Raw genomic sequence first — 27446 nt, forward strand, 5'->3', positions numbered from 1 at the left:
ACTGCTGGTCTTCTGCGTTGTCGAAGTTAAGTTGAAACACAAATATTAGCCAGCAACGAGTTGGTTAGATAAATAGCTGCCGGTGGTGATATGTATAAACATGAGAAAGCAGAAGAATAAACAAAAATAGAGAAGCAAAAAAAAAAAAATGCGTTAGCAGGTAGTGGAAAACAAGAAGGCAAATATTGAAAGGCTATTTGCACTCAACGAAGTATGTATAAATGTATTATTTTAGGCTTTTAGAGTGTCAATGTCGCACGGCACTGACAACTTGGCACATCAATCGGCGGCTGATTGACATTTGGATCATTCGATTCGCATTTGATGTATTAGTAAATGTTATTTGTATTTTTTTTTTTTTTTTGGTGATTGGAGTCAGCGTGCAGAGGTTTTAATTTACTTCGGAATTAAGTAGTTTTAGCACCGTTAGAAAAAAGTGTATGGTATGTCAGTAAACATTTTCGTTCATATTTATTATATAAGTATACAAAACTTAAAAATAAATACTTAAAAAAAACACGCATTTTCACTAAATCACATTCTCCCATTTTCAGTTGGTATTTATGTTTGTATGTGCCACACTTATCTGCTACATTAAACTACATTCTGCACTTACATAGTTCACAAACGCTTAAGGCTACACAAAAAAAAACAACCGGATATTCAAAATAGCACCCAACCGCTTTTACATCCGCCTTAAGTTTTCAGAAGTACCCACAAATCGCTTATAAAAATCACTTACCTCTTCATAGATGAAATTATCAATTTCCTCCAAGGGTTTGCCGTACATATTCTCCGGAAACGGTTCGAATTTTTTTGGCAACACGTCGCCATCCTCAACCGTCGCCTTCGTCCTCGGATGGAAGCCATATTCACGCACCAATTGAATGTGACGATTCTCGTGTTTGATTTGCGATTTTTGTGTGTAGGCAACGACTTGCTGTTTGGCAACTGGAATACACAAAATAAAAGAGAAAAAATGAACAACACTCTTAGTAAAAAAAAGGCTGTATGGCAAAATAAGTAAAAAAAAAAACGCTCTCCTAAACCCTTAGTTGGCAAAATGAAATATGTACAAATAAAATAAAAATAGTTCAGTGAAACTGCTTGCAAAAAATTTCTTTTGAGCTATTTTACTGCTTGGCATTCCCAAGCGGATATTGAAATAAATGCTTAAATCCATTGCGACGCTTTCTGTTTTTTATTGAATTATGTGGCAGAGCTTTATTTCACTTCTTTTTTTTTGTTTGAAGAAAAGTCCCACATTTTCTTTATTTCTTCTTTATTTTGTGCGGTGTTTCGTCCACACATTGATTACCGGTTTTTACTTGTGACGCTAGCAGAGTTGAGTTTGTATTTTCGCTTTTACCGTTGCTCACTTGGTTCATAAATAATCGAGTTAATGGATTGCCAAAAATGCTGTTATGGGGTTAGCAAATGGCAGCGGACAGCTGTGTTCAACCAACATCGCCAACGCATAAATGGAAGGACAAACCACTAAATGTCGTTTTGAGGATAAGCGAGAACCAAATAAAAATCATTGGAAAATTTGAGCAAAAGGAATCGATGGCTTAGATAGAAGAACTTTGCTTAACCGCAGCAGGTTTACCGCTTAAAAAGCCTTAAATTTAAAGTGATCTTTAAAGTTCTTGTGTTTTTTGTATCATATATGAACGGGCTTTTTTAATAAAGTGTTTTATATGCCGTTTGAGAATTGCATACCCATACTAAGTAGGCGAATGAAATATGTGACATATGGCATAAGTTTTGACATATGGGACAATCCATGTCAAAACGACCAATGTTTGAAATTGACCGTTTGTGATTTGGAGAATTTTAGTTTGAACTTTTCTTTTATATATATATATTATATATAACGAAGTTCTGCCAAAGAAAAAATAAAATTTTTTTTCGAAGGTTTTGCAAAATTGCAAGTTTATTTTTTGAATATCTCAAACGCTATTATAGTGACGAAAATGGTCTCTTTTTAAGGATGATATTTGGGGCTGTATCAAGGATGTGAGGATATGTGAGAAAATTTACAGAATTTCGAAATTAAAAAAATCGCAAAGCAAAAACTTACATATTTAAATTTTTGGCATTTTTTTTTTACTCAATACTTCTAATTGATTTAAAAAGATCCTGAAATTTTCAAGAATATGTTTTTTCAAAAGATATTAATTTTTAAGTTTTGAAAATTTGTTTTTATGTAAATCTTAAATAATATGTTAAATAGGTATCCAATTTTGTGATTTTTGACAATAAAAATTTAATTAAAAATATAGGGAGGTAATATTAAAACATAACTGAATTTGCGTTTTTAGATATTTGTTTAACATAGCTTTATTAAGAGTTCGCAATAAAAAAAAATTTTATAAGTTTCAAAAATTCAAGTTTTGAAATACAAATAATAACTACTTGAAAATTTCAGCATTAAAAAAATTGATAAAATTTATGTATATAATATTTTGTTTTTACGATTTTTTTAATTTAAAAATGGCGAATTTTTTTTTTAATTTATTGTTTTTTATAGAACACCAAATATCGCCTTTGAAACGAAATGAAAACAATTTTATAACTATAATAAATAGTTTAGAAATAAATTTGCAAAATTCGGAAAAATTTTAAATTTTGCTTTTTTAAATTAAAAAAAAGCGGTTGTTTAAAACCTTGCCAGAAAAAAAGAGGTATACTATTTGGAAATTGTGTCGGGAGCGCAGTACGTTGAATATTTCCCTACAGTACAATTTCGTAGATCTACGCGCACAAAAAAAAAAAAAAAAAACAAAAACAAAAAATAAATAAATGGAGCAGTCGACCATTTGAAGTATTTTTTTATATATTTTTTTCGTAAATGGTTTTGCTACTTTCAATGCACTTGTCCTTACAGGCGTTTACTAAATACATCCACGCTGTTAGGTGTTTTGGGACTGTTGCTTTTTGCACTTCATGTTTGCGATTTCACTTTCAAAGCATTTTCATCAGCAACGAATTGGAGAGCATAATAATAAAAAAAAATAGCAATACAAATGGTACAGTTGGAATGAATTTCATTATTACACCGTGCAACAAAAACAACGAGATTTCAAAACAGTTTTTAATTTTTCCAGGACGTCAGGACTTTTTTCAAAGAACTTTGAAATTTTAAAGATATGATTGATTCAAAAAATTATTCTAAAAAATCGGTGCAATGTAGAACAAAAATATGGATACCAAATGAGATGGAAAATTCTGTAGAATTTAAAAACAAAAAGTTTTTTTGGTTTACAAGGACGAATAGGTATCGAAAATGCGCTTTTAATAATTTTTATCTTTTTAAGTTAACAAAGTTTGCAGGACGAAATTCGATGATGAGGTCGTGCGTGCATTAGTCCTCAAACGATAATTTTTCCACAAAAAAAAATATTTCTTTTATGTGATACCCTTATTGTTATCCCGCATTGCATCGAATTTTTTAAATAATCATATTTTTTAAATTTCAAAGTCCTTAAAAAAAATCCTGACGTCAGAGAGAAAAACTAAGTAGGCAGTTTTACAGTTTAATTTCCCCATAGTTTCGCGAATATATTCATTTTTTTGTGTGTGTTAAATTTACTGTCGCACGGTCTTATTATTATTTGCTCTACATACATATATCTCCGTACACTTTGCGTTTCTCTTAAACTGCGAGCAGTGCGTGTATGTATACAAGGCGTCCTTAAATGAAATTGGCAAAAAAAGGACAAAATTACTTACACTAAATTTGTTGGGTGAGAACTGAAATTAGGGTGATGTGTGCGAAGGTATCACCAGACGCTTTATTGGTTTATTTATTTATTATGTTTGTTTTTTTCTATGACTACTTTGTGAATGTGCTTTTGTGTTTATTCTTGCTGGACCCTCTGGAGGCTCAATAATACCAAAACGATCACATTACACTTATAGTTCAAATGATGGTCGTGGGTCAGTCACGGGTTACTGTGCTGGTAATTGCGTTTTGTATGTATAACACAACTTTTGTGTCCAAAAAAAAAATGAGAGCTGATACATGAAATGTGTATCGTGATGATTAATAGTTTATATTGAATTTTAAAGAAAAAAAATATGAGTACTTTTAGTATAAATGTTTTTGCCTCGACATTAAATAGGTTAAACTCGACGTAAATAAATTTTTAGTAATTAAAAAATTGGATGTAGTTTTTGCTAACGTGAAAACTGCACATACATTTGTGGTCTTTTAGAATTTGGAAATTTTTTGTTGGTTATGTAAAACTGGTTTGAATCTTTTCCCTTTGAACCATAGAGAAAATATATTAGATAAAAGCTGGACATATAGGCGTATCAGTAAACTGAACCCTTTTATATGTTCATAACTTTATTCGTCCACATTTATATCTACTTTTCAGATACATTAAAATCTGTAACATCAGTTTTAGGTGTCCCGTTTTTAATTTCACCTCAAATTATGTTCGTTGTTTAAATTTAAAAAAAAAAAAATACATGTTAAATTTTTTAGTACGGATGAGGGAGTAACTTGAAATTAGAAAAAGTTGTAAATAACTAAATATGTATGCCCGATTTCCAAATTACTAGAAATTCATGTCAACTTTTTGCTTTACAATAATGCCATCAGATCGGTTCGATTTTCAAAAACCGGGCCGTCAAATTAAAGGTTTTGGCTTGCAGATCTGCAAGCGGTTTTGTTTCTTGAAAAGGGTTGCCACCTGTTAGTATATTAAATTCGAATTAATTAATAAGCTAAATGAATTATTAAAATATGGGTATAAATCGAAATGGTTTTGAAAAGGATTCGTTTCTAAATTATGCACATACATGTAGGGTTACCACCCCAAAATATGGGCGTCCGACGAAAAAGGTTTTAGTTTGAAAATATTTTGAAGAGGGTTGCCACCTAATTGAAAGGACGAATTTCATTAAATTAGTCGCGTGATATTGAAATACTAAATTGTGGGTGTAAAAGAAAGGAGTGCCAAGGAGTCTTTAGTTTGAGTATTTAAAATAGTTTTGAGGTGTTTGAAAAGAGTTGCCACCTGTTAAAAGTTAAGTAAAAGTGATTTATTAAAAGATGGGTACCAAACGGGATTTCTAAATCATATGTAAGACGGTTGCCACCTGTTTAATAAGCAAAATTCAACGAAATTCATCAGTTCATGAGGCGGAAAAAAACGAAAATGTTAGCAATTTCGGTAAGATTTAATAATCTCGATAGATTGTTTTCATGGCCGACTTCAAGCAATCTGAGAGCAAATTTTTCCATGAACGCATGCCTGTCAATACAAAAGTGGTCTGTCTACTCTACAATAAATCTAGCAGCATATTTCTGCAAGCGGTATGCCTGAGATTTTTTGACCAGCAAGCAGTGACCTGTCAGCCAGTACAAATTGCTAAACCTGTCTCCATTTGGGTTTCGTAAGTCATTATCCATGTACACACATACATATATCGGTTCGCCGTTGTTTGATGTCGTTGAGAGAGCCACAGTCCGCTCTGATCAAATGGTACCACATTGAAATGTATCTCAGATTGAAACATCAACTTCAGTCTATTTCTTTACTGTGGTAATGTAGACTTTCGTAACCAATAGTTCTACTTAGCAACTTGCTTTGTCTGGCATGCGGCCTATAGGAAAATTTCCAGGTACTCAGGCTGCCCAAGCTGTAAGTGAGCTTGCCTTTACTCATCTCTCGCTGGGCTGATAGATAGATAGTCAACTGAGCTTCGACCCTTTCGCTGTTTAAAGAAACTACCTTGAGGCTGCATTGTCTACCAATTATTTAGCAGTTTTCTGCAATGTCGTTCTGTTCTATAGCGATCTAAATAAATGCTCCAATAAGGAAGTCATTTCATGTTTAATTTCAACCTTACTGTGTGTGTTTACCAAAAACTAAACTTTTTTGTAAATTTTAATCAGTTTATATTTGTTTTCTTCGCTGCCATACTAATCTACTATATATATTTCATTTTCTAAATTCTTTTCAGCTAAATTCTTCTCGCCCCTGCCAGTTCGAAGTGTAGACGAATAACGTACCCACTGCCCCATCATAGCAACCAATCTCGTTCCACAATGTCCCAAGCATCCACCAAAGAACTGCGCTTGCCCAAGCCAGCCGACGTTGAGGGCAGCGTGCATCACACTTCGGCCCATGATGACTATACCTCAGCGCAGGCGCAACTAAATCAAATCTACGCTGGCGCAATCTCAGGCGCTTTAACACGCTCCTTAACGCAACCGTTCGATGTGTTGAAAATACGTTTTCAGCTGCAAGTCGAGCCGCTCTCAAAACACACGAAAAGCAAATACACCTCGCTGTGGCAAGCCAGCAAATTAATCTATCACGAGGAGGGCTTGCGTGGACTCTTCAAAGGACACAATGCCGGCCAATTCATGAGCGTCGTCTACAGTGCCGGTCAATTCTGGTCCTATGAACAAATACGCGCTATTATGCGCGACACGCCCTTCATGTCGACGCACCACAACGTCATGAACTTCATCGCTGGCGGTGTTGCCGGCTGTGTGGCGACCATTTTCTCCATTCCCTTTGATGTGATACGCACACGCTTAGTGGCACAGGATCCGGGGCAGGGCTATCGCAATATGCTGCACGCCATACCGATTATTTGGCGCACCGAGGGCGTACGAGGCTACTTTCGCGGCCTGCATCCGACGCTGGTGCAGATTGTACCACTTGTGGGCTTCAATTTTATGTTCTACAAAAAATTCAATGAAATGATGGTGCACACACGCTTGGCCAAGGACGATTTGCTGCCCACCTGGGTATTGTTGTGCACCGGTGGTGCAGCTGGAGTGGCGTCCAAGGCGGTCGTCTATCCGTTGGACTTCATCAAGAAGCGATTACAAGTGCAAGGATTCGAACACCATCGCACCAAATTTGGGCGGACGCAACGTTGTCATGGTGCTTTCCATTGCATACAGCTGACTATGAAAGAGGAGGGCGCCATGGGTTTCTACAAGGGCATGTATCCGACGCTGATCAAATCCGGTTTGATGACTGCCTTCTACTTTACCATCTATGATAGATGCAAATTGCTACTTTACCGGTACTATAATCTGGGCGGCGAAGGACGTACACCGTCCTCAAAGACATAAAGACATAGAGCATAAAGCGGTGGTGAAGTGTAGAAGTAGAAGGAGTGGATGATCGATGAGCTTTTGTTATTTATCAATTGGATCGGCTTGACTGAGGTGTATGTAAATTTGGGGCTGCAGTGTAACGCTGCAGATGAAGAGTATACACCTTTACTTACTTATCCATACCTCATTATTATATACTCTAAGAGCATAGAATATAGATTGGTTTAACGTTTAAGAGGCAAAAAAACCCAAAAGAAACTGCTAATTGTATAAAATTGATTAACATTTAAGCGATAAAGATTGTGACTACCACAAAAGATATTGTGTTAAAAATACGCACACAAACATACATATTTAATTTTAAAAGAAAGAAGACAAAAATTGCTAAGCAGGGCTCACGATTTGCACATTCGTACCTTTTGGCAGTCACGGAATTGGTGTTGTCTCGAAAGTTTTATCGAGTATGATTTCAGTTCAATAAAAAAAAAAAAATCCAAACAACCCCACTCTGTAACTGCTGAAATGTACAAATTGTGTGATCCCTGCTTTACTTTGAGCGATTCTCAATTATGTAAAAGTGCAGTATACCGCCAGTTTATTAGACACATGGTGTTGCTAAATTAAATGATTAAGAGTGTTCGTCGCTTTCTACGGATTATCACGATTTTGTCAAATCGCGTTCGTGCAGACCAAAAAGGCGAGAAGTGAGGAGAAGCGGCAAATTCTTTGCTGGAAATTTTTTCGCTGGCAAGAATTGCAAGCAGGAAATAATTTGATTACACATAAAATTGAGCGATTTACTAATGAAAAAGGTAAAAAAAAAATATGTGTTTACTTAGCGAATTTAAGTAATTTCTATGCTTTGAAAGGTATTTGGCTGAAAAAGCTATATTCGCAATTGCAACCATAGTACATATAGTAGACCCGATAGTCGCTACGACAAAAAAAAAATTGTAATGTATTTCGACGAAAGCTCGAATAAGAGCAAATATGTGGCATTTTGAAAAAAAAAAACACACACACTTGAGTCAATTTAGAATGTTCGACTTTTGATTTAAAAATAATAAGTTTTCCTTAAAATTTTTTTATTTTTATTTTTATTACGTTTCTATAAAAAGGCCACTTTTGAAACCACGCCTCTGGATAGCTAATCGTTAAAAAATTACTTGGAAACCTAACAAAATATTGCTTTCAAAATAAAATGGCCTAACTCGAGATAAGTGCTTTTATAAAAACGCCACATAAATAACAATTAATGCACTTGCTGCATTTTTCGATGCACATAACTGTTATCTCCATAAAAACTATGTCGACAATCTGCAGTTTACGGGCCAGTGCTGAGGTAACTTATAGACTAATAGCCTTGCTCATAAAAACTAAAAAAGGTTTATAAATTGAAAACATCAATTTATAAAGCTTTTCGTATCTACTTTTTTTTATGAATAAGGCCATAAAAGTATTGAAGTATGAATTTGTAGGAAATCACTTACAGCAATGGAGATCGCTATTGATTTTACTTGCATAGTTTGACGAAATGAAACAAATGAATTTGAAGTCTAAACTATTTTTGCAAGGCTATTTCGATTGGTTATTTTTTATTTTTATTTTTTATTTTTTGCCGAACTTAGCCGTCGCCTTTTCGGTCACATCTATGTATTCTACTCGAATAATAAAAATGTTAGCTTATTAATATATGAATACTTCTTTAGACAAAGTCTAATGATTTTTGTAAGCTTAAATTTACTGACATTAGGGAGGTACGTTACTGTGACAAGAACTGAGTAGTAAAACAGGTTCCTTGCGATCAATAAAAGTTGTCTCTTTGATATACCGTACTTTAAGATCCGACTGTAAATCATACATCTAACGAAAAATAACAAAAGGTTACCCCACGCTCTGCAAAACAAAAATAATCGAAAATGGCTTTGGATCGAAATACTTCCTTGGCAAAAGTTTAATGATCTTTGGCGACCTTTAATTTACTGATCAGCAGGCAATGGCAAACATCCGATTGTATACCGCTTCTCATAAAAATACAATCATCGTTCGGAGCCGGCGTAAAACTGTAGGTCACTCACTCCCCCTTTGCTTGACAACATCAGCCCGCACGCCATAAATCGGAGCAGAAGCTCGGCCAAAACCTCACATACTTTGTAAAGGCAAATTTTTTGTTATAGGGTGGTACGTTAGGGTTCGAACAAAAAAAAAAAGTAAATTTTTTTTCGAAATGGCATTTCAAATATACTTTAGACTCAGGGGTGTACGACGAACTCTTTTTACTCGGTACGATCTAGTGTACACACATACAGACATATTTGACTTAAAATTAAATTAAGTATTTTGTAAATTTCCAATATTTAAAATTTTTGGTAAAGTTTGGCTCAAATTAAATACCTACTATTTTTTCAAAATTACGCTCTCCGGTATTGCCTTAATAAATAATTCTCCACCAGTATACATAAATATTTGCGTACAGTTTCGGCAAAAAAAATACGGATGTGACATTTTAAAAAGTTTTAGCTTTTTTTTCTTTTCTTTATTATTTTTTTATGAAAATATAGCTCACTCTCTAACAAAATCCTTGCAACGCCAAATATCAAACTTTGTAGTAAAACTAGAAATTATACTCTGAATATGTAAAACATTTTGGTATGCAGTTTAGTTGCCCATTAAATTGTAGTATAATAAAGTTCAAGTTTGAATTAGGTAGTGGTAAACAAAATATGTTCGACAATATTTTCGTATGGAGGAAAAAGCGCAACACCGCCAGCAAAAAAAAAGAGACCAAAAATCAATGGTAAATCCTACTGTGATACAAAACAGCATGCCTCGATTTTTTTTAAGTCTGAATAAAAATTTCGTAATTTTGATACAAATTTGTTGAAATTCGACGAGTTTTTATAAATCTTGCAAAAAGTTTGAAATTTTTACTTACATGGTTTTTGCTAGTGAACTATACTTTCATAAAAAATTATAGATATTAAATAAAAAACATTGAAGTAGCTAAAACTTGTTAAAATGTCGTGTCCCTATTTATTTGCCCGCCACCTTCCATACTGGTATGTATAACCTAAAGATTAGAATTTCTCAAAAACTATCTAATTTGTATCTGCTCAAATATAACATAAATGCATTATCTCTCTTGCTTTGCGCTTAAAAACTAACTATACACTGCCAGAAAAAAATTACTAACCCAATAAGTTTTGATATGTATTTCGTTTTTTTTTTATTATAATTTAAGTTTGGCCCAATATTATTTCTCCTTCCTCCAATATGCTCAAAGACATTTCCGCGTATTCGCGCATGAGAGTTAAAACAATTCGCTAAATTTAAGTTTCGGAAAAAAATGTTTTATCTTTTATGTCAAAAGAGACAAGTAAATAGACGCTTGGTGCTTAAATACTACATTTATAGCCTGCTTAAGATATTGAATGCATACATATTCAAATACATAAAATGTTTAATGATTAATTAATACATATGTGTTTTCTTTTGATCTGGTGTATGTACTTTTATAATTCAATTTCAATTTTTTTGTTTCGTTTTGAGTTACTCATTTTTACTTTGCGACGCTCTCCCGCGGAACTACTTGAATAACTTGCGCTACAAAATTGGCATAGGTTAGGGTTGGAATGGTCGGAAAGTAGATTCTTCACACACATATGTACATACATTAAGGTGGTCCCTTCTACGTGCAAAATAGTCTCCACGAAAATTTCAAAATTTTGAACAAATTTTTAGGGCCCCCATTTGATTTGGAAAAAATTGGTTTTTTTTCAAATCGCAAAAATTCGACAAGCGTTTGAATTTTTCCAGCTATAGCTTAACGAGTTTATGCATTTATTTGCAAAAATTTGACAATTAAAAAATTTGGTAAAATTTTTGCGATGTCAAAAAAATATAATATTTTTCATATCTTGGTAGCGACCCCTAAAAAACTGTTGAACATTCTGAAATTTTCGTGGATATCTTTAAGATGTACATTAGGGTGGTCCAAAACGCATGTGAAAAAGTAAAGTCGGAATTTTTATGCTCTCACCCCCTAGGATTGTTCTATACCGAAAAATATTATACCCTTATTTTTTTATTTTGAAATCAAAAAACATTTAGAGGTCGCTCAAAGCGCCTAAAGTTTTCCATGTATTTTATATGGGGAAAAAACACCTTTTCGTAGAAATGGCATAGAATAGTTAAAAATCCATATGTTTCTACCAGAAAACACTGCTTGTCTGTAGAAAATTCCCAGTTTATAATACCCAATTGTTTGTTTAACAATTTTTTCATCGCCAACTATAATTAATAGCTCCGCCAAAAATCCAGAAAAACCCCGAAAAATGCAATGGGGCGACCAATAAAAAATCGTTAGCATTAAAAAATGGTCAAATAAACAATTGGGTATTATTAAAATGCTACTCCCCGGGAGTATTAAGAATTGGGCTGGATATGTTTGGATTTTTTCATGAGCATCGAATACTTTCTCAAGGGTTTTCTGGGCTTTTCAGGACTTCTTAGGGTTTCAATATTATTCCGGGCCTTTAGGATTCTGTGCACTAATGCGGAGCTACTATTGTGTACAGCATTTAATGTTTTGCAGGAATATTCCGAGTTTCCGGCTCCACCAAGCGCGTATTTTTTGAAACACAAGAAAAACTTACTATCTGTCCATAAAGTCCTTCATACGAAATTAAATCGAAAATCAGGTCCGTTTCTACTTTTCCGAACTGGAAAATAATTTTAATTTTAATATTTTTTTAGCTATACTACGGTAAATTCCATGTAAGTTTATTTTTTTTAGCAGAAAGTTTGAAGCTTTTTAGCAAAAATATTGATAATAGTAACTATTCACCTCGAAATTAATATAAAAAATAAAATGTTCACAGCAGCGCGCGAATTCCTTCATTAAAATACAAATCACAATTTACTGTGACAGATGATAAATTTTCTCGCCCATCCGTATTGTCATTCGGACCACTTTCCTCTCGCTGTTAACTACACCTTTTCTTCGCCATGCTACCCGTCTGCCGTCCTTCTGGAGAGGGAATTTTGTTTCGCTCCAACGCATATTGACACAGAATTTCGACATTTTTCGTATTTTTCGCATTTATTGAGTTATTCATAAATATTCTTCTGTGCACTCGGAAGATTTATGTATTTACACACCACCACGCTGACAACGTTTTTTTTTGCATACTTTGTTGCATGCGTACTTTGGGGCATTCAATATTCGCAAGATGCATGATGACAGCAGCAATGCTTGTTGAATGGCATGGACTTGGGCTTGACTTATTGTGCTCGATGGTGTGATGGTGTGGCACTTCTGCTTTTACCGATCTTTTGCTTACTTCACATTCCTTGCATAGTATTTATTTTATTTGTTCATATTTATGCGTAGTATGTTTGAGTATTCATGGCTTTTTGGTATTGTTGTAGCAACAGTTGTGTTGATTGCCGAACCGTTGACAGCTCAGGTTTGTCACAAATTTAATGGATTTTATAAGACATCAATGACAAAAGAGATGATTGACTATCTTGGCCTCCATTATTTTTGAACGACAGGCTATTTTAACTTCTTCCCTCGCTACCTCTCAATTCTCAATTCTGCAACTGCTGCCATTTCTTAAAGAGAGCCTGTTGTTAACTTGAAAAATAATATAAAATGAGTTTCTAGAGGAAGTGTTCTTCAGAGAATACATATTGAAGAAATAAGATCGATTAGTCCGAGATTAAAATGGTTAAACAGTTTTATGGAGGAAGTTCTCCGCAATTGTCGAAGACTACCTTGCGTTGTCTCGATTCAGGTGCAGTTTTACGAGAAGTAATGTTCCCTTGGAATGCCTGAGAGATGAGTCTGACAATGCGTGAAATCATCAGTGCACCGCGCACGATGAATGACGAATGTATTTTCTAGTGAGATGTGTACTGAAAATAATGAGCTTGCTCCGAGTGATTGAAGCTTTCAAGCCCTTCAAGTCGAGGGGACTAGATATCATTTTGTTCTTTGATTGTTGCCCTTAGACACACCGATTGACCTGCACAGAAAGAACAGGATTTCTCGTGAACGATTGAGCCTCTACCAACCCGTAGTTTTGAAGGAAAAATGAGCGGAATTTGAGCATGGACTAAAAACTACAAAAACGATGGGTATTTTCAAAATGTGTTTCCCGAGGAAATCGTAGGATCCCTTGGAATTACTACAAACTTAATGCCGAATTTCCACTAGGCACTAAAAGGACAAAAAATTTATGCCATTTAAAAAAATGCCATGTGGAAATGAACTTAATGACATTTTTTTTTATGTAATGACACGATAATTTTTTAATGCCCGACTTTGTCATTGGTCATTTTTGCCATTTAATGCCTAGCGGAAATCCAGCATAAGACAGCACTGTCTCCTCGCAAACATCAAGTTCCAGCTCTCTCTGCAGGGAGCTTGATGCGGCAAAGAGACCGTCGACTGGCGATCGCTTATGAAATGCCTGACATATCTTGCCGTCGCCTAAAAAAACTTCTCGATTATTTTCACAAGGGTAGCATGTTATAATGATAATAAAAATAACTGGAAGGCTTGGCAAGGCAGCCTTGACGCTGTCTCCCCTGGAAAAGGGTGACATACATAGGTAGGTGTTCCCCTGCTGCATATTCCTCAATAAATGGCCTTCTTATCGGCTGAATGAGTGTTGGTCGAGAGACCCGACTTACAAAGTTGCAGGGTCTATTGACCAATGGTGAACAGCCGGCGATCAAATGAGCTTTTTAAGTTAACCAAGCGCCGACTGTCGGCGCTAACGGGAGCAGTGACGAGCCACTGAACTCTTGGTGTACGGCTTAACATCGTATCCGGCCACTACTGCCGCAACTGTTTGGAAGATGCCGAAACGCATTCATCTGGAGCACAACAGTAGCTTACAAAATTTCTTCTTGCACGCAGCGGTTTTCGTATTAATTCGTTAGAAAATTTCATAGAAGGGGTTGCCGATATTCAATTTTAAAATAAATGAGATTCGTGATCAAAAACGAGTGAGGAGAAGGAAGAGTTAATACACTGTGAGAGGTGAGCATAATCTAATCCTAAACTCGAAAAAATAAGAATTAATAATGTAGGGACTCAAAATAAATAAAACACCATTACATTGCAAAACTAAATATATATTTAATAATGAGTGGTATCTAGCACATACAAGTAATTGCAATAGATCACACAAAATTAATGTCGCTAAGGAAAAAAGTATTCCTAAAATATATCTGCGAAAAAGTGTAATTTTGTTGTACTTGCTGCCTATTCCTCAAGAATAGAAGCTTTACAACAATGAAAATGCAATTTTCCGGGGACCGAAAATAACAGTTGTATTTTTTTACGAGTTAAACTTGGCCAAATATTTTTTGTTCCGACATAAAAGTCCATTCCAGATAATAAACAAACCGCTTATCCAAATTACACAAATTTGGTATCAAATGAAAGTGGACTAAAATAGCTTTAAAACTGAAATGTCTAAACGAGGAAAGCCACCTATTGGAAAATATTTCAATAATAAAATTTATTTAATTACCATAGAACAAACGTTGGGTCAGGTATATGAATTTCTTTTGTATTTTCTTTTGTATTGTGTTTAAAAGCTATTTCAGCGCTCTTTCTATGATACCAAATTTGTTTATTTAATTTGGCTAATCAGTTTGTTTCTTATCCGGAAAAGACTTTTATTTCGGAATAAAAAATATTTGGCTAAGTTTAACTCGTAAAAAAATTGTGCATTCATCAACACTTCCCCTCGAACACTTCAGCACTTCACTACATTGACTTAGGAAAAGTAATTGGCTTATGTCTTTCGGTGAACACATTTTACGCTCTTTTGTCAAACACCAAATATTTCTCTCGTATTTCTTCACATCTCACGTTTAAAAGGCACTGGAGTTGCACTTGAACTTGATGGCGACCTTGGTGGCGCCAAAAAACCGCCAACGAAAAGCGATGCAAGTGCAAAAAAGTTAGCAAAATAATAATATAAAAATAAAAAAAACTGGTGTTCACTTTAAAAGGAATAATGTTATGTAGACATTGCTGGCAGCAAAAATTTAAATCGGAGTCAATAGCTGACGCCGAATTTGGCAAATGCAAAAAAATGAAGAAACTTGAAAATTTGTAAAAACAACGAAACGCATTTTTTTTTACCAAGTACATGCCACAAACAAGTTGAATAGAATGCAACGTGGTAAAACTGTTTTCGCATTATTTAAATTCTCGTATTTTCATTGTCCAAGTTTTCTAACAGCTTGATAAACATGATTTATCTGCATTTAATGCAAATATGCGGAACGAGCGAACAATATTTTTCGTTGAAATATCGCTGTGTTCAATCGAAGGGTAGAATGCATGGTTATTACTTAGGTGGGAATGGCTAAGTAATTTTCAACCGATAAAAAATTCAATCAAGTGGAAGAATTGCAGCAATCAGATATTGCTGGTAACTCAATGTGGAAATATTTTAAAGTATTCATTGATTTTTTAAATTCACCTTAGGTGATCCTAAACCACATCTAATTAAATGAATGGATATAAAAATAGCTTTGGAATGTTTTTGGACTAATCAGTTTTAAAATTTATCATATTGCGAAAATTAAAATTTTAACAGGCTGATAAATTTAAAATTTATTGGTGCAAACGGGCATAAATTTCTCTTAATTTCACTAGGGCCTAACAAATTAAAAACATCGCAAACCAGCAATGAATTTTACCATCGGTGTTGATTTTTCCGAGGTATCGAAACATCGATGTGTTCATCTTACTCCTCAAAATTTGTATCCCTAGATGAGCCTTGCTTAGATCTGAAAACTCCTTAGACCTGGACTATGTGACTTAAAAAAAATTGCTGTCATGATTCCACCTCATCATTCTCCAAACCGTACCGGCACACTCTTGATTAGAAAAAGTGTGAGGCTGACATGGGCGCCAAATGTACACCCACCCAACCCCTTTTCGGCGAGATTGAATCTATGGTAACCTTCCTAGACATCTCATTCGTAACGCAGTTTTCGTCTAGGTTCCTTTGGCCTGTTTTCCAATAATGCTTACTGTGAAATAATTAGGGACCCACCAACTATTTAGGGTGCACCGTAAGCACCTCCAAGTCCCTGATTTCCGCTAGGCTTCCAGAATAGATTTTTAGCCCACGAATCGGCGTCAAACATTTTAATGGTAAAAACCTCTTCCCAGAATACTCTACACTGGTCGGAAAGAATGCACCTAAAATTGATGCAGTGATCTCTACCGAAGATTTCTCCACCAACCCTTCAGTGAAGGCCAGTTTGTGCAGATCTTCTATAATTCGCTTTATATCAAATTATATTCATTATAACCGGAATAATACAAGGAAATGAAAAGATTTTCTTCAAAAATTATTTTCAGATAGTCAAGGATAAACAATATATTGCATTAACGTCGATTTTGGTTGACATCTCTATCTACCGGACATAAATACGCACACCACAAACTTGTGGAAGGATTTTCCAATAATCACGAAAACAAACACATCTTTCAAAAAAGTAAATGGATGAACGGTGTTTCGTTTTTAATATTTACAATGTTTTTCAAGCTAAAATTTTTTAAATAGTTTTTTATAAAAATATGGTTCATGTTTTAACAAAAACCATATAAATCACACTTTCAAACTTTATACAGAATTTAGACGTTGACTTTTTTTTCAACTTTTTTCCCAAAAGGTCTTGCGCATATTCATTCACACAAAAATTCATGTTTATATAGAAAAAAGTTCGAAACGCCTCCAACAAAAAAAAAAATATATCAAAAATCAATGCGATTTTTTAGCCGCCCAAAACTCCCACTAATTTTACTAAAATTTAATAATCCTGTTAACTGCATACCCAATAAATTCAAAAAAAAATCTAAAAAACTCGAAATTTAGATAAAAATGTGTGGATTTTTTCTAAATTCTGTATAAAATTTGAAAGCGTTTTTTATATGGACTTTGTTAGGGCATGAACCATATTTTTATAAAAAAATATATATCAAAAAATTATAGCTTGAAAAGCATTGTAAATATTAAATACGAAACACCATTCATTCACTTTTGACCGCCACTGTACACATTTGCAGCGCAAAAATTGTATGACCTTCGAAAGAAGGAGTGTATGTATTTTAATATGCAGATCTTATAAATTGATACCAAATCATATGGCGCACACGTCAAGTGCAACACATAAATACATACATAAAAATGTGGAAAGTGAAATGTGCTAGTCGCATGCACACTTCTCTCCTCTGTAGCCTGTATGGCTTGGTAATATGTGTGTGAAGTATACGTACATATGTATGTATGTATGTGTGTAGATGCCTTCATGCTTATAAATAATATCTCTCCCCTCCTGTCTTTGCTGTCTTTGGCTGTCAACAGTGCACACGCTATCCTCGCCATCGCTGACATTAACGTCAGCGGCGGAAGCGCACTGTCAGCGCATCCCAATGCAGCAGCGGTGAAGCATTTAAAATGCTGAACGGAAACGGAAGTGGCTTACATATGCAAGCAATCTTCTGCGCTAGTTTTTTTTTTTGCATATTTCTTTTGTGTGCATTTTTTCACTACGTTTTTTTTTTTTGTCATTTCTTTCATTTAAGTGCATATCAAATTCAATTGCATGCGGAGAATTTTTTTTGTATGTCAACATATTGAAATGCAATATAACCGCATATTTATGTAGTACTTAACTGTGCTGATGCAAGCACATATATACGTATGTACATATGTATATAGTAAATAATGGTTTTTATTAATGCAGTTGCTGTCATATTTTAACGACATCCACACATGCGTGTGCATGTATACTAGATACTTATGTATATTCATATATGTATAAGGAATACTTGGAAAATATGTACGTATATAAAAAAACACACTTCCGTTCGTGTCAGGGTTGCATGGACATATCAAATTTTAATAACCAGCGATTTATTTTCACTAGCCGAATTTCAAGGTCAAAAGTGGGTTGGAGTGTTATTTGCATGTACGGCATAACGAATGAGATGTTGATGCTTTCTAAAAATAAAAGAACGATTATTATTCACAAATTGATGAATACGAATCGTTGAACTATTTGGTGAGAAAAAAATATTTGTATTAACTAGGCTGCAGACAAAAAACGTGACAGCATAAAAATACAAATACAAATATAATAATACTATAGTTAGTCATATTAAAAAGTCCGGGTTCCATTATGAGACCAAAGGCAATTGCGTTCGCTGACAAAGTTGTCTGGAGTAGAAAAACTGATTGTCTTCAGGCCAGAACTTACTTTTTTATTGAAAAAGTATTAGAACCTTACTTTGTATAGGAAAAAGATATCTGCAGCAGATGTATTTAGGAAATTATAATGTTAAGTTTCGATCGCCATAAACTTCTAAATGGATAACGGTTTTTCACAAAAATATGCAACATGAAAGCCTGAGAGTTATGTAGAAATTAGAGACCGAAAATATCATTAAATATCAAGATTTTTATTTTGGGATTGTTGCAAAATTGTTATTTTTTTATCAAGAATATTCGTTAAATTTGAATATTTAATTTCGGTCAAATTTAATCTTTTTTGTTTTTATTTTTCGATAATATTATTCAACAATGTTAGGTCCCCTCCATTTAAACTGCTGTTGCTTTTTCCACTTTTTCATTTGTCAACCCAACTAATGTTTTTTACAAATTTTCAATAAAAGACAGCCTCAAGCTCAGTAAACTTTTTGAATAAAACGTTTTTAAGCAAAAAAAAAAAAACAAAAAATTAGGATATAGGATGCCAACGCTATGGCATGCGAGTAATTTAGGCTAGCCGGCATGTAATCAAGCAGATTTGGGATCGGTTTGGACTTTTGTTTATTTTTTGGAGTGCATTGTTACAAAACACATGTTTCAAGACTCAACGCTGAAAGGCATGCACTTGAGTACTTGCCTGTCTGCCTAAAGCAGCTTTTGCATCGTTCAACTTTCACAGGCGATTAGTTGAATCAAAAGTTGAACCAAAGTTGGTTGCCGACCAACTTCATTGAAAGCGATTTGTTGAAAGGCAGTGAACGAAAATTTGAACAATGCAAACACTACTTAGGTATATATGTTACTCGCATGCCACGGCGTATGAGTTATCTACCAACATCGACATTTAGTCCGGTCAAAATGGCAACTTAAAGCCGTAGAAACTGCTCTGTTTATTAACTTATTGCTACGCTGATTGTTACGTAAAAGTGGTTGAATGATTACGCTTTCACGTCAAGTTGACTGCAATATTGTCCGGTATGCTTCAACACTGCTAGCGCCCTCCGTTGACAATGCTTTAAGACTAACTTGTACAGCCAATAAATTTTGAATTAATTCGCTATATTACTAAAGGTGCAATATGTATGTTCTTCCATATAGAATTTCGTAAACAAAACAATTTAATGGAAAATTATTTAGCAATAAAAAAATCTTGTTGGAAAACTTTAAATTTCAAATGTATATTTATAGTACACATACATATTTATGTAATCACATATGTGCAAATGTAATTTACAACTTCGCTCATTTGCAGGTGTACACATGTCAAGGTTTTATGCCTCATGAAGCATAGTCAACAAAAAAGTGTGCTAATACAATATAATGCCAGCAAGTAAAGAAAGTCATGTGGAAAATGGCACAGAGCGAAATATCAGCGAGGGACAAAAATATGACAGATGGCAAAATAGAACAAAAAAAAAAGAAATTACAATGTAAACGAGCATAAAATTTCAATAACAATTGCCATAGTGAATAGAGAGATGTAGAGGCAAATGCACATTCGCTAAATGTGGCATACTCGCTTACGCTCAAAAATATAGAAATTACATATACACAAAGTAGATACACACACGCAAATATGCATAGCGACTTTCGCTTGCGCACGCATTTCTACATTCATTCAAACATATGCACATAAGTATGTAACAATTCACATTGCAGCTAAAGTTTCCACTGTTCAAATATAAGTTATTCTATAGCAAATATGTCATTTGTAGATATGTAATATATACGAGTATGTTGTACGAATGTGAAAATCGCGTGCCAGCCGATGTGCCTATTAAATTTCTACATACGGTACAACATATGTATGTATGAATAAACGTGTGTTAAAGTAACAGTCAACATAAAAAAAACAATGAGCCAAGACAAACTTTAAATGCGTCAGTCTGCATTGGACATGGTCAATGAGCCAGTGGAAATGGCATTATTGCGACTAGGGAATCCAATCCCGCAAGCGCAGGATTCCGCGCCATTTTTGCGGGATCCGCGGGATTTGCGGGACTACAGAAAAAAATTGTTCGTCGTGCATAGCTGTATTAAATACACACCATTTTATAACCCAAGTGGATAGTTTCAGGAGTTAAAAGCCCTTCCGAAAGGTCTTCCTGAGAGCCAAGAGGCCTCCATTCTACATTCCTTTCTCCTTTCTTTTTTGTATAGACTGGCATCAATTGAAGGGCTTCTTCTTTCGATACCCCTTCTTTCGATACCAACAGAAGGCCTTCCAGAGTTTCGCAAAGTGTTTTGAGGTTAGAAGCAACGTGATGGGGCAAAAGGGACTATAATAGGTATTGTGATATATTTTCTTCTAAAAAATACCCAACATATATAATCAAAAAAGTCAACCTAATTAAAAGTAAATACGTAGATTTTCTAAATCAAATCGTCATATCAATTTTGAATATAACTATTTTTAGGAAATCGACTGCTGAGTGGAAGATCGACCTATCTCGGCAGCCAGTTCGAAAATGCCCTATATCAAAAAAGCGTTTCAATAACGCCTTATTTCAGAATTTGGTTGAAGATCGCCCTATGTTAGAATTTGGTTCAAAAACGCCCTATCCCAGCTGACAATTCAGAAACGCCCTATCTCAGCATATTTTCAATACATTTTGTAGTGAGGTAGGGCATTTTTGAACCGAATTCTGAGATAGGGCGGTCTTCAACCAAATTCTGAAATATGGTGTTTTTCAATCAAATTTTGAATCCGCGGGATTCATGACCTCGATCCCCCAAGCTTGCGGGATTGCGATTTTTATGCGGCCTTTCGAAAACTAATAGTGCATAGGTATATACATATATGTATGTAAGTATGTATGTATATATATACATATATAAATTTCATTAGTGTACATTAGCAGTCCCTTGGAAAAACATTTAATAGCCTTTGCGCGAGAGTGAAAGTTAAATTGCAGGAAATAATGAAAGCGAACCGCATAGAATTCCCATGAAATTATATTTCAGAGCAGAGTTGGTGTACGTATGCATAGAGGATTTTTGTACATTGGTGGAATATTCTGTTTTAGCTTTAAAGTAGAGATTTATGTCAATGGGGTGTATTCTTGTTTTCGTACAAAACGAAAATCATGAAATTCTACATCATTTTCTATACAAAAATAAAAAAATTTCGATTTTTTTAAATAAAGCATTATTAAATGTATGACGGTTCAAATAGTTATTATTAGGACTTTGATGCAATTTCATATAATTTAAGAAGGAAATGCCTCCATCCTAGATGCTAATTAAAAAAAAAAAAAGTTTTTATTAGCATAAACAATTTCTGATTATGAATATAAAGCCAGTTTTCTGAAATCGAAATCCTACAAAGCGTTTATTATGTTTCACCTGTGTGTAATCGATTAGTTAGAGACTCTGAAACTTTAAAGTTCGCTCAAAGCTCGAAATATGAAAGATAAACTAAACCGCTAGGTGGCGCAGTTGTTGAGATTTTTAGAAGACCCGTATTAACGGTTCGATTTGTTTCATGCTTGACGTAATTTATTAATCATTCAAAAATTTTGCCGTTATGTGGTGCGGGGGTATATTGTCTTATTGGCCACTAATAGAAGATTTAGGTATAAACAAATATTTCTTATACATATTAGCATTGATTTGAGCATTTAGTGGCATCTACTTTAATTTAGATTAAAATGAAACTTTTCTTTACTCTTCTTTGCAATAACTACCACTGCTATTATTTTGTAAGCATATTTCGGGGGAAACAAATAACAGCACTATATTATGCATTCCAATTGTTACACCATAAACAATGACTTGTAAGCCCCTACTCATTCGCGAGCTAACTTTAGAAATTCCGTAACAATAATATGTATGTATGTACATTAGGGTGGTTACAAAAAAAGTAAAGTGGAAATTTTAATGCTCTCACCCTCTAGGATTGATCTATATCGAAAAAGTAAAGTAAACCAAAAAATATTTAGAGGTCGCTCAGAGCGCTCGAAGTTTTCCATGTATTTTTACATGAGAAAAATAAAATGTTTTGAAGAAATGGTATAGAATTTTTGAAAATTAATATTATTCGATCGGAAAATTATGGTTCTCTTCAGGAGACTTTCATTAATAATACCCAATCGCTTACTTTTATGGGTCCCCCAATTTTTTTTTTGGAGTTTTTGGCGGACCCCTAAAATATAAGTAGTTAGTTTAAAAAAAAGGTTAAATAAGCAATTGAGTATTATTATTGGGAATCTCCTGCAGAGAAACAGAGCTTTCTGATAAAAAACATTGATTTTCAAGAATTCTATACAATTTCTTCTAAAAGTGGTTTTCCCATATACAATAAATGGGAAACTTTGAGCACTTTGAGCGAACTCTACATATTTTTTTATTTCAAAATAAAATAAAAGTGTAATTTTTTTCGGTATAGAACAATCCCAGGGGGTGAGAGCATAAAAAATCCGATTTTACTTTTTCCCATTCATTTTTGGACCACCTTTATGTACATACGTATGCACGTGTATACAGTTATAATTTCAACAGAACAATCAGTTTTTTCTCCCTCCCTCCCTCCTACTCTCTTCCCGCCATTTTTTGGGGCATTGCAATAACTTTCGTTAATAACCGTAACTGAAGGCTGCTTACCGCCTACTACAAAAATACTTAAATATCTATAGTCGTTTGTCTGCGTATTTTCGGTTTGCAATACTTTTTTTGCATTTGTACAAACAAATTCTTCCTCATCGTTATATCTACAAGCAGCTGCTTGGCCATTGCGCTGCATTATTAAACGCCGTAAACGCCAGCCGTTTCTACAGCGTCGTCAGCAATTCCGACGTGGATTTTCAAGTCCTAGGCAGCTCAATTTGGATGTTGTATGTGCATGGCCCCGCCCCATATACACCCTCATACATACATACATATGTTTGTTTGTGCATACACATCAGCGTAGCAAATATAAAAGCAGCTGCTGGGCAAACGTTTCGATTGCAGACTTGTGCCTCCGAATGGTGCAAATTGATTTCCCAACAGACAATTTCACACTGTAGCACAAAAATCATATTTCGCTGATACCTTTGTACACGTATGTACATACAACTTTTTTTCAGGCCCATAATCCTGTTGCTTCGTTGCAACGTAAAACGTATGGATTTTATTGAAATTTCATTTTTAATAAAGTTATTTATGATTACCGTTGTTATTGTTGCTACTACTGCAATGCGCTGCTGATTTCGAAGCAATTTCGCTTCCGGTTTTCTTTTTGTTCCTTTTTTTTGCTTTGCGAATTTATGTTTCACTTGGGCTAGTACCTTGCGTGTTTATTTGGCGATGTGAACTCAAGTAAGACGTGTAGAAATATGTATGTATAAGGTTGCGTGAAGATACATACATATGTATGTATACGGGAAATTGGGCGTAAAGAAGTCAAGTTAGTTGCCTGCAATACTTTTCACTGCATCATCTATATATGTAAATATTTAATATGCGAAGACATTTTTTGTTCAGGATAAAAGATCTGCACTGTTCGCTCGATTTTCAAAAATTAGTGTGCATATTTTTAGCCAAATTAATTTTATTGTAATAAAGTAGAAGTTCTAAATAGCTACGAATGACTGTTGATTTTTGGCAATTTTTCACGCAGTCTCTTCCATACAAAAAAATAAAAAAATAATCAAAAATACTTTACATTGAAAAAATGCAAAACACCTTCAACAAAAAAAAAATAATCTAAAAAATCAATGCGATTTTCGACTAACTCCGAACTTGCATTTCTTATACTAGAATTTAATGGGCAAAAAAACGCATGCAAATTTACTGAATTTCCGCCAGTTTTGCACAAAGTTTAGAAATTATATTTTTATGTTTTTGTTGTAGAATGAACCATATTTTTATAAAAAAAATTTCGGAAAAATATTACAATAAAAATTGTTGCACATATTGTAAAAAAGCAGCTGTGCCAATACTTTTTGCCGGCAGTGTATGTAGTTTCGTTTTTTATAACGGGATTCTATACGTCAATATTTTCGGGATTCGTTATGTAGAGAGTTTTTGAGTCGAGATCTTGTTATATTGAGACTTTTCCTAACTGGACTCTAACCGTCAACATATTTGAAATTCGTTATGTAGAGGTTTTTGCGTGGAGATCTCGTTATATATTCTGAGGGTTTTCCTTCCTTTTTATACTTATTACACAGCATTTTTGTGCGGAAAATTTCGCAACAACTTTGTTTTTTTTCAGGCAACTTAACGAATTTTTTTTATATGTATGGAATTTTTATCTATATAAACCATTTATGAAAATTTTCAATAAAAATCAATATTGGGTTATTGTTTTAAATACTCTTCTAACCTAATGAAACTCAACTACTCAACTAATACTCAACGATTCACCTGCTCATTTCATACACTGAGATCTATGAAGACTTCGTACAATTCTGAGCTTTCCACAAGCTTTACAGCATTAAGGTTTCCCACTTACATACATATGTACATATATAAGTAAATTTACTCAGGTTAAATTTCCTAAAACATTCTTTATGCCGAAATACACCTAAATTATAAGTCGGCTGTTCTTTTCTTTGTAATTTTTAATCTTTCAAACGAATTGTGGCAATGACTATAAGTAACGGTACTCCCACGCGTAAGCTGACCTACTTTGTATTATGTAAGAATATGTAAGAAAAAGAAACCAAACGGGCATTGGACAGGAGCAAAAGAAATCAAACTGTAAGTTACAAGAAAATGACTTCACAGCTCTCAGCGAAAGACAAGTAGGATGTAGGCAGAGATTTTTATTTTGCAGGAGAAATTTCAAGATTTCCTCTTAAACGGAAATGGTATAAGGAAAGCTTTTTTCCATGAATGAAGCACATAGTGCCACTTTTATGTGGCACAATGAAGGCTGCTGTTGGTACAATAACACATACTATTTGTATATATGTATTTATAAATGTAGCACGTGTATTTATGTTTCGCTTTCTTTAAGCAATTTCGGAGTGGCAGAGTTTCAATTGCGAAATGTAATGTGTTTTGCTTTATTTTTACGCTGTCATTTTGACGTTTCTCTGCGCAGTTAAAATAAAATATTTATGCACTGCAGCTAACATTACATACGTATATGTACATACATTTACAGAACTTGCTGGTGGAGCAGTTCTGAAACATTCTATTGTGGCACATTCAGCGGGATAAGATTAGTAGCAGTTTCGCCAGCAGCAAAGCAAAGCAAAGCAGCAAGGATAGGGCAACTAAACAGCCTGCAGTGCGCCATCTCAGCGAGCCAATAATGCCTCCCTCATCTACAGTTTTGTAGTACGCAGCAGCGAATACATAATTTCACTTGCGGGTGCTTTGTAAACTTCTAATACATACTTACATATATTAGAGTGGCCCATCAAAAAAAAATTGCAGTTTTTGCAACGGAATTATGAAAATTATTATATATTAAGACTTTCGAAATATATTAGAATTTACGTGAGCAGGACCGATTTAAAACATATTCGAAAAAACACATTCATTTGAATCGTTTGATAAGATTTTTTTTTTTTAAATTTTTATGCAGTCCATTTAAGCTTTAAATATTCTGCCATAATAAAAAACATTTTAGAAGATGTCAAAAAGTTGTGCCGGTGGGGTAGAAGGCAGTGATGTCGACTAGATTTGGTCAGTCGCAACTTTTCATACAAATAATCGTAATATTTTTATGAAATATTTGTGATTTTATAATTACGGTAGAAAAACAGTACCGATTTTGATTTTTTCTTTGTATGGATAGTGATCCACCCTAATGAACATATGCTGCTAAGGGGGCAATCAGGTAAGGAAGGAAACTACGCTAGCGAATATGAAATTGAATAAATGAGGAAGAATAACCAAAAGCACTATGCTCATAGTGGCGAAGCAAGTATGTAAATATGTATACCGCGTCTTAGCTTTCGGCAGACTAATGAGAAATTAAAATACACCAACTTTAGCGACTGCGGAAGTGATGGCAGTCAAGGGGGCTCAAAGATGGCATTTGGGTTAAGGACGACTCCGCCACTACACGCAAGTGTGATGAGAATTCACAACTAGCACATGCTTCAAACTTTACTTTACTTTATTTATGTATACATAAATACATATGTACATAAGTACAATACGCAAAATATACACATACTTCGCCTATAGTTATAAAATAGTGCTTTCGAGGAAAATGTTAAGCAAATGTGTATTTATGTCTACTAGCCAATGCTAGGACGCCTAAAATGCCACTATATTGCTTAAACATATATCGCATTTCACCGCATACATATTTGTAAAGCAGCCGCGCCTCTATGCGATTTGGCTTGGTAAAAATCTGGTCTCCTAATACATATAAAATTTTCATAGGAATTGTCGCTGGGCACCAAGGAGTCCACCACAATATTTATGCTTATTTATAGAAAAAAAAACTGCCAACATTTATAATATTTCATATGGTACGCCATTATTTATGGAAAGCGTTTATACTGCTGTCACAGCCTGATTTGGTATTCTGTCAAAGATTTTGGTTAAATATTTCTCTTATTTCCGTTTTGTTGCTTGCCCGGGATTTTAGAGATAGTGATGATATTTCAATCTTAACTACTTCAAATTCCATACTAAACGTAGTTGGTCGTGCGTGTGGTAATAGTATATATACATACATACATGCACACAATCATAAATGGGCTTTTAAGCATATTTGCAAACTCACTTCCGACTAACTGACTAATTTGTCAAAACTTTTAACGAATATCTCTTAAAGTTTAGAGCTTTAACTGAAGGCGAGCGTGGGGGATTATAAAGCATTTATTAGCATGCGTGAGCCAGCTGGATCATATACATTTATTTGGCAGCGAAAATACCTTGATTTATCACTTGAATAACGAATATAAAGTATGAGCAATTTAAATAGGCAGTAGTGATTTAATTAGATATTGAATTTTCACGACTTAAAGGCGAAGATCTAAATTTGAAATTAAATTATTTAATGTAGTTTAATTTAATTTTATTTATTTTTTTATTTCATTTTTATTTATTTTATTTTATTTTATTTTATTTTATTTTATTTTATTTTATTT

The 27446-nt window shown here is 34.1% G+C and overlaps 2 protein-coding genes across 3 annotated transcripts in view; one reads left to right on the forward strand and one right to left on the reverse strand.

Moving 5' to 3' along the window:
- The window catches only part of LOC118743295 (mitochondrial thiamine pyrophosphate carrier-like), a 97133-nt gene extending 87285 nt beyond the window's left edge, over positions 1–9848 (forward strand). For both annotated transcript variants that reach the window (XM_036475876.1, XM_036475877.1), the window contains exon 2: positions 5980–9848. In XM_036475876.1, the coding sequence (XP_036331769.1) occupies positions 6065–7108 (1044 nt within the window). In that variant the 5' untranslated portion in view covers positions 5980–6064 and the 3' untranslated portion in view covers positions 7109–9848. The remainder of the gene's footprint in view (positions 1–5979) is intronic.
- Positions 1–27446, reverse strand: part of LOC118743941 (sodium channel protein 60E-like) — a 54622-nt gene that overhangs the window by 5455 nt on the left and 21721 nt on the right. The window contains exon 2 of the mRNA XM_036476703.1: positions 743–951. Within this exon, the coding sequence (XP_036332596.1) occupies positions 743–951 (209 nt within the window). The remainder of the gene's footprint in view (positions 1–742; positions 952–27446) is intronic.

This window comes from Rhagoletis pomonella, unplaced genomic scaffold (genome assembly GCF_013731165.1).
Source record: "Rhagoletis pomonella isolate Grant_MI unplaced genomic scaffold, Rhpom_1.0 Rhpom_scaffold_00007, whole genome shotgun sequence".
Lineage (NCBI taxonomy): Eukaryota > Metazoa > Arthropoda > Insecta > Diptera > Tephritidae > Rhagoletis > Rhagoletis pomonella.